At 56.0% G+C, this 7,661-nt stretch overlaps 1 protein-coding gene across 1 annotated transcript in view; it reads right to left on the bottom strand.

Moving 5' to 3' along the window:
- Positions 1-40: 40 nt before the first annotated feature.
- PTPA (protein phosphatase 2 phosphatase activator) overlaps positions 41-7,661 on the bottom strand; it is a 23,874-nt gene continuing 16,253 nt past the window's right edge. The window contains exons 8-9 of the mRNA XM_009286913.1: positions 6,901-7,008; positions 41-1,175 (exon numbers count right to left, since the gene is read on the bottom strand). Coding sequence (XP_009285188.1) covers positions 1,101-1,175; positions 6,901-7,008 — 183 coding nt within the window. The 3' untranslated portion in view covers positions 41-1,100. The remainder of the gene's footprint in view (positions 1,176-6,900; positions 7,009-7,661) is intronic.

Here is a 7,661-nt window from a genome sequence, read left to right as displayed (position 1 = left end):
TGCTTCTCCCCTCCCCCCCCCCCCCCCCCCCTGCCTTTGCTCTGGGGATGCCTCCCTAAAAGAGCTGGGGAACATGCTGCTTCGTGGGGAAATCCCTTTGCCATGGGGCTGTCGCTGCAATTTATGACCAAGCAGTAGCAACCACGATCACCTTGTGCCACTGAGGCCAGCCCAGCCCCGGGGCAGCAAAGCATGGAGGAGGAAACGGGGAGTGCAGAGGACAGGTTGGACCCAGCGATGAATGTGTGCGAACATGTGAGGTTTTGTGCCCGTTAGGAGGGAGCCTGGGCAGGCACCGCTCGAGCAGTGTCTTTGCATAGCTGTTCCCACAGAGCCGGGTCCCTCTGGGGACCTTGTCTCCGGCTCCAGAGCCAGCTCAGACCCCTGCAGCCCAGAAGGTTCCCAGCTTCACCCAAGAGAAGAGGCGGTAGTGGGAAAGGAAGACCCAGGGAACCTTGCAGAAGAGATGGAGGGAGGGGGCTTTCCTCACCCAGAAAAAGGGAGAGGGCACCCTGGGCTTCCAGCAACCCACAGACCTTCCCTACAACTTCCTTTACCCATTTCAGACCCCCCGCGCAAGCAGAGGTGGCTGCCTACAGACACGTGCAGGCTCACACCTCACCCCTCACAGCGGTTTCCCAAACCAAACAGCAACAGGAAACTTCAATGAAATTCAAAAGGGAAATTGCAGTTCCCACTGCCCAACACATACACACGTGCCTTCCTCCCCTCCACACCCACTTCCTCCCGGGAAGGGAAGCAGAGGGCCTTTGCTGCAAGGCAGCCCCTACTCAAATCCCATTCACATGCCCAGAGCCGTACACGGCCGTCGCGCTGCCCGTGGACGAAGCAGAGCGGAGAAGCACAGCCCCGGCTTGGTCGCTGGCGAGACATCCCCGTGCTGGAGACCTGCAGGAGGAGCCGCTCCAGGTCCCGTCTCCCGTGCAAGGCCACCGAGTGCTTTGGATCTGTGGTTGGCAATGAGGATGTGCAGGAATGAATGGGCTGTGTGTAACGGGCAAGGTGATGAGGAGTGGGTGAGGGGAGGAGGAAGAGCGCCGCGCTACGCCTCTGCTGCCTCGACTCCTCCCGCGGCCTCCTTAGGACGTCACAGGCTGGATGGGGAGCAGGCTGCCGAACTTAAAGTGCTGGATCACAGGAAACTTCTCCAGGCACTGCAGGAGGGGAGATAAAGAGGGGTGAATTCAGGAGACGTTTCCACCTTACGCACACAGCCAGAGCTACATCCTGCCTCCGGGGCCAGGAGGCAGCAAACTTGGGCCCACTCGGCTCAGCTGCAGGCAGAGGGATCCGTCCCATGTCTCCCCCCCACATTCCCGTCAGGCTCCTCAGCCCAGTAACACTTCTTAACCCCATCCCCTTCCCTTCAGCCACAGCCTTTTGCTTGCTGAAATTCAGGCCTGGCGCATGAGCAGAAGAGGCATGTTTATGTCAGCAGCTTTCTCTCTCACCACCTCTCATTGCTTGAGCTGATCTCTTTGAAGAGCTTCACTTTGAGAACTGCAAAAACCCCGGCCAGGGAAGAGACTCTCCCTCCCCAGGACAGTGCCCACACTCTGGGTTTGAGGCACCATCCCGCAGCCGCAAGGCGCTGCCCAAACTGCATTCCAGATTCTCAGGTCTTTGATAGACAAGCACCAGTGATTTTGCTGCCATAGTTTAAGACATGATCCTATTCCCAACAACCCCTCACCCCTGAAATTCCCACCCCCCATTGCAGAGTAAGGACAGAGGGAGTGTGGATCACAGATCAGTCATATATGTCCACTACAAGACAGCTCAGCTCAGAGCTGCTTCCTCCAGCTAAGACCAGGGTCTGCATGGGGAGAGCTGGGCTGCGAGGGCACAGCCCCTTCTGCTCACCATCCTGCCAGGGCAGGAAGGCCAGTGACTGTGGTCAGTAACCATGTCAAATTTTGCCAGCACTCGCCTGGCAGAGCCACTCAGAGCTCTGGTTTTTTGAGTCACTGCAGATTCAGACTGCCCAAAACTCACAGAGAGCACAGAGCAGACTCACCTCCAGACACACAAACCTCCGCAGCACGTGTACACCAACCCAGCAGCTGCATCTACACTAACATCACCCACGTAGCTGTGAGTGGTTGTGCTAAACAAGGGCTGGAGACCACCTCACTGTGCCGCAATGGGGACTCATCTACCAGGGCACTTGGGGCATGGCTAGTGAGAGATGGTGGCCACCTCCTCGCTGCAGGCAGAGGGGCAAGTTCTTCTCTCCCTAGACAGCACGATATGTATGGAGAGAAGAAACTTAAGTGCCCTGTGTCTTGGGAGGAGAGCCCTTCCTCTGTACCCAGCTGAGGCATGGGTCTGCTGATGGGAGTCTTATCCTCCAGGAGACGTGAAGTACATACAACCAGAGCACAGCAGCTACCAACCAACAGGAGTCCATCTAGTCCCAGCAATTCCTTGGCACAAACAGCATCTGCTCAGAGCCAGGGTGGATGGGACGCTGCACTAGGCAGGCACCCAGCTCCCCACAAGCTGCAGACCCAGCAGCAGGAGGGTGTCAAGGCCACACCGGCTCCTGCCTGCAACCAGCAGCCTCCCAGGCAGATCCTGGGGACAAGATGCATGGCTCGTTCCTCCAGGCATTCCTTCAAAGCACAGCTCCTTCCTACCAAAGGGAGGCAAGAGCCATGTCATAGTTACAACTCTCCTTTCCATAGGAAGGAATCCTGTGCCCTCCACGGGGCCGAGCTGAACCTGCTGCAGCAGGGGAGATCCCAGCTCTGGGGATGGGGAGGAAGCCATGTGCTGCAGACAGCTCTTCACCCCAAGGCAGGGCACAGGCAGGCAGCCTGCCCTCATCCTGTCGTCGTGGGCAAGCAGGAGGATTTGTGCGCAGAAGCCCAGGCCTATGGTAATCCCTTTGGAGCCAGAGGTCAGACAACTGGTTCCAGCACAACTGAACTGCTCGCAAGCACACTGGAGCCAAAGCAAGTGTGGAGGTGGTGAAAGTACAGCACGGCTGTATCCACTCCTGGGGAATAACAGCCATGCAGAAAACCACAAGCCTCCATGGCAAGGCACCAAGGAGAAAGAAGTCCTGCGACCATCAGGGCACATCACCTTCAAAGCTTCCTAATGTGTGGGATGCTCAGAGCTGCTGCCATGTTGCAGCACAACCACTTAGACAAACCCTCAGAGGAAGCAGTGCTGGACAGCAGTGATGTGAGGGAAGAACAGAGAAAAATGAATACTGAAGGTGTTGACAGCTAGAAATGTCATCCCAACTAGCTCCAAGGAGTCCCACGGAAGACCAGACTGGTTTGGGCTCTGGATGAAGAGACTTTACCACCAGTGGGAAGAATGGGTATCCATTCCACTTAACACATTGCCAGCCCAAGAAGAGACAAGCAGAGAAAATTCTCTTCCTCTCTCCAGCAGGACTAGCACAAATTTACTGAATTATTAGAGGTGCCAAGAGACAGGACCCTCCTTGCAGCACCTATGGGTGAAATTTAGCCAACACTAGCTCAATGGAGGGGACAGGCTTATTTTCATCTTGCCATCATCTTGATCATGCTGAAGGCCTGCTCGGGACTCAACTGGGGAGTAGAAACATGCTTCGGGTCCAACCTTTAAAGATGGAACTGGGACTAGATTAGTTACAATGGAAAGTATTTCCCGACTGACTGCAGCAGAGAGGGAAAGGTCAGGAGACTCAAAAGCAGGCTCAGGGGAAAAACATCAAGGCTGCTGCTTTAACCACACTCCGTCAACTTCTTCACTCACCTTTGATGGAGACAGTAAAAAAAGCCCTTGCACTTCCAAGCAAACGCATCTTCACCCATTATATTTATATTATAAATAGACACATTTGAGATTTCATAAACACACAGAGCTGAAGACACATTGTCTTCAGTCTACTGCCATCCACAGACCTGCAGCAAGCACCCTGGAGTGCCTGGATCCAGAGTAGAGCTCCCAGCCACATGGACGCACCTGAGCTTTCTGTCGGCTGTTTAAAGTCATCCCATAGAGGCGACAGAGCAGAGACAAAGCATCCAGGGTGCTTTTTAAATGAACCAGGTCTGGGGACTGCCCCGCTTCTGCCAAGTGAGAGCAGGTTGCGAGTGAGCATCTGATTTCTCCTGGTCTGCTTCTAGCAAGTGAGCCCTTCACCCTGCTGCTGCCTCCACTCAAAACCCGCTCACAGTCAGCGTCGCCCGGCACCGAGCACTTCTCAGCCACCCCAGACATGGTAAGGAGCTGAAGCCTCCATCCGAGTGCCTGATTTCACCTGATCTAATTGCAACGGGTGATCGGAGGGGCAGAGAGAAGAGGGCGGGGGGCGGAAGGAAATCTTGCTCTCACCTTAGCCAGTCAGAAAGCAACACCACAACCCCAAACCTTCCCTCTCTTTACTATCACACGCCCTGAGCTCTGCCACAGAAGCTGCCTGCCTTGAGCTGGACAAAGACCCATGTCAGCACTTGGGGGCCGTTGGCTCGCTTATCTTCTGCTAATGTTGGCAGTGGCTAATTGGAGAAAGACCACAAGGGTGAAGGCAACACATCTGGGAACATCGAGCAGAAACTTGCTCCAGGAGCCAGCAGCAAACGGACAAGATCTTCAAGAGTGACTGTGGGTGCCTAGCCTGGAACACCCAGAAGGATTCAGTTTTCAAAGGATGAAGCCTCAGCGATTCCTGAACATTGTGTCCTTCCCAGAAAATCAGTCAAAGAGATCCTCTAGTTGCAAATGTTGGTAAAAGCTGCATGGCCAAGCACACCATAACTGAAAGCTCTGTCCAGCCACACTGCCATGTCCATGCTCCTCTCATCTCCCAAGCCAGGCAGGAACCAGCCGAGCCAGCAGCGGGGTGGGAGACTCCCCAGAGCAGGTACAAAGAACCAGTGAGGAGGACTCAGCAGGAGTCCCCCCTCTCCTCTGCCCATCCAGGTGAACACAGGCACCATGCAGTGCCAGGAGAGGACACTGCTGCATGAGGACTATGTGCTTAGGAATAGTGCTTTAAGACCTACAAATGTTCTTTGAGGAAAAAAACTAAATTTAAAACACTTTGGTTGACTCAATGTTTTCTACACCTTAGCCTAAATTTGTGTCATTACTCTTCCTAGCAGCTTTTGCACTCTCCCCCTGACACAGCTACATCTCTAGATATTTCTAGAAACCCACCAGTACTGGATCTGGCATTTCTACACAGAATGTCGTCTACTATTCAAAATAGACCGAGGCTTCTAGAAAAGACCATGTCTTGGGTGCACTTAAAAGAGCCAAAGAACCTCCCACCTCTAGAAGATCCCTGGGCTGTGCTGTCCCCAGCAGGCCAGGTAGATCTGCCAGCACACGGTGGCCCCATGACACCAGTGGACATGCACACTGCACCGTGGGTACGTCACTGCCAAGCTCCTCCAGCCACATACGTGGTGCACGAGGTGGGAGCAACCATACGGCACAGGGCATGTGGGGCACCAGGCAGGAGCACCCAAACAGCATGGGGCACATAGGATGCCAGGGGAGTACCCAAACAGTGTGAGAAGGAACTAGTCCAAAGGAAAGAAAGGACCAAGGCAGGGCTCTTCAGGCAGCAGCAAACCACGCTCAGGCTCTAGGTTTTAGGGGACCCATGTTTCACTTTAACAGCGCTCCCAGAGCCGGGGTCTTCCCTCCAGCCCCCACAGCTCTCAGACCAGAGCCTCCAGCTCAGAGTTTCTCAGCAGGCAGCATCTCCAGCCTCCATGACGGAGCTGTGAGCGGGGGCAGCCCAGAAGGGGCAGCCCCAGGGGCACCCCTCCAAGGAGCAGCCAGCGGAGGGGGTCGACCCCCAGCCCCGCTTCTCCTCTTTGGATGCCTTTGGAGGCTGGGAGGAAAGCTGAGCTGGGGGCGGAAGGAGCCAGCGGGCCTGGGAGTGACACCTCGCAGATTAGAGAGGTATGTGGCCTGGAACCTAAACACAGGATGTGCAGTGCAGAGGAAAGGCTGGGGGAGGGAGCGCACCGAGTTCGGCACAGTTAACCCCTTTGTGCGCTGGGCCTGAGCGGAGCTGCCCGCAGAACCTCTGCCATATGTCCCAGCAACAGGAGAATGGCAGAGACCACAAGGTATAGGATTAACTCCTTCAAGCCGCACCGGTCACCCCGGGTGCACCAGGGAGCTGTGCCATCCCTGCTCCTCCAACGGTGACTCCCTGCAGAGCCGGCACGGTCCCATCCTTCCCAGCAAGAGATGCTGCCTGTCGGCCGTTCCCTCCGGAGGCCCAGATGTGGTGGTTCCTGTCCTGCTTCCTCAAGCTCAGGGTTAGCTCGAGCAGGAAGGAGAGATAAGGGAGAGCCAAAACTGCCTGGTTCCCCAGGTCAGGGTTTGCCAGGAAAGCCTGCTGGGGCAGTGCCAGCAGAGCCCTGGCGGGTGGAGGGTTGCCAAACCAGGGAGGTAGCTGTGGCCTCGCCGGTCCAGCACACTGCACGGACGGGACTCGTAGCGAGGGGAGATCACTAGGAAGCATTCAGCCTGCTCTGGGGCTCCTGAAACATGGGATGATAATTTAAACCAAGTCTCCTCCGGCTGGTAAAATAGCAGTGCGGGGACCAGAAGGATAAGCAGGTCAAGACACCGGCCCTAATCTGGAGACCTGCAACTTGCACTATGGGAAGACAAGAAATGGCAAAAGTCATGTCTGCAAGGAATGGCTATTTTGGGATTGATTTTGGGGCAAACACTAGGCAGGCAGGAGCCACCTCCTAGCCAGCAGCACCTGAACTGCCAAGGGCTCCCAAGCCACGTTCAGCATGGGGCCCCCACCCAAGGAGCAGCAGAAGAGAAGAGCTGACCCACAGTGAAGCAGAAGGGAGGAGGTGTGTGGCCAAGCAGCCTCCCCCTGTCCACGGCGCTCACCTCTGCCTTGTACATGCGGATGAGGCCCTGGTTGACCTTGGACCAGGAGGGCACGGCGCTGATGTTCCAGAGCTGGTTGGAGTGCTCGGCAAAGGGGCCCGTCTTCATCTGAAAGAGACCCGAGAGCAGAGCTGAGGGAGCCGGGCCAGCCAGGAAGCTCGTGCACCAGCAGTGACTCACGCTCACACTCTCTCCAAGCAAACATTCCCACCAAGCCCTGTGACCCACGCACCAGCCACCTCACTGCGCCTTCCCTCCCTCCCTCCCTCTACGCTCCCTCCCGCTGCGCCCACATCACATGAAGCCGTGGCAATCCAGCTCCCCCCCCTCCCCGATAAAATTAAGTCTTTTCCTGCCACGCTTTCCTAATCAGACCTCCCTCTGCACACCTCCCTTTTAATGACTGCATTAAAAAAGCCCCACATAAGTCCCATTCTCCCCCCCCCGGCAGAGCTTGGCTCAACGCTGTTCCTATTCTACCCAGAAACCTCCCAGTGCAGCACTGCTGGGCTTTCCAAGAAAATGACTCATTCCCCATTCAGATCAACAACAAGCAGCAGCGACAACCGCTGCTGCCTTCCCTGAATACAGAGGGCAGCGCAGGTTGGCAGCAGCTCTGGTGTCCGCAGCCCACTCCACACCTGCCTCTAGCAGAGGAGGGCTCTCAGGGGAGGCAGGAGCAGAGGGGACACGCTCCAGTCCCGCTCTCCAAACCGGCTCCAGAGCTGTGAGGCTAGATTGCACAGCAGATGCTTTTTTTT

This window comes from Aptenodytes forsteri, unplaced genomic scaffold, assembly GCF_000699145.1.
Source record: "Aptenodytes forsteri isolate BGI_AS27 unplaced genomic scaffold, ASM69914v1 Scaffold136, whole genome shotgun sequence".
NCBI lineage: Eukaryota > Metazoa > Chordata > Aves > Sphenisciformes > Spheniscidae > Aptenodytes > Aptenodytes forsteri.
Note: the sequence above shows the minus strand (reverse complement) of the source record. Positions and strands in the feature narration are given on the sequence as shown.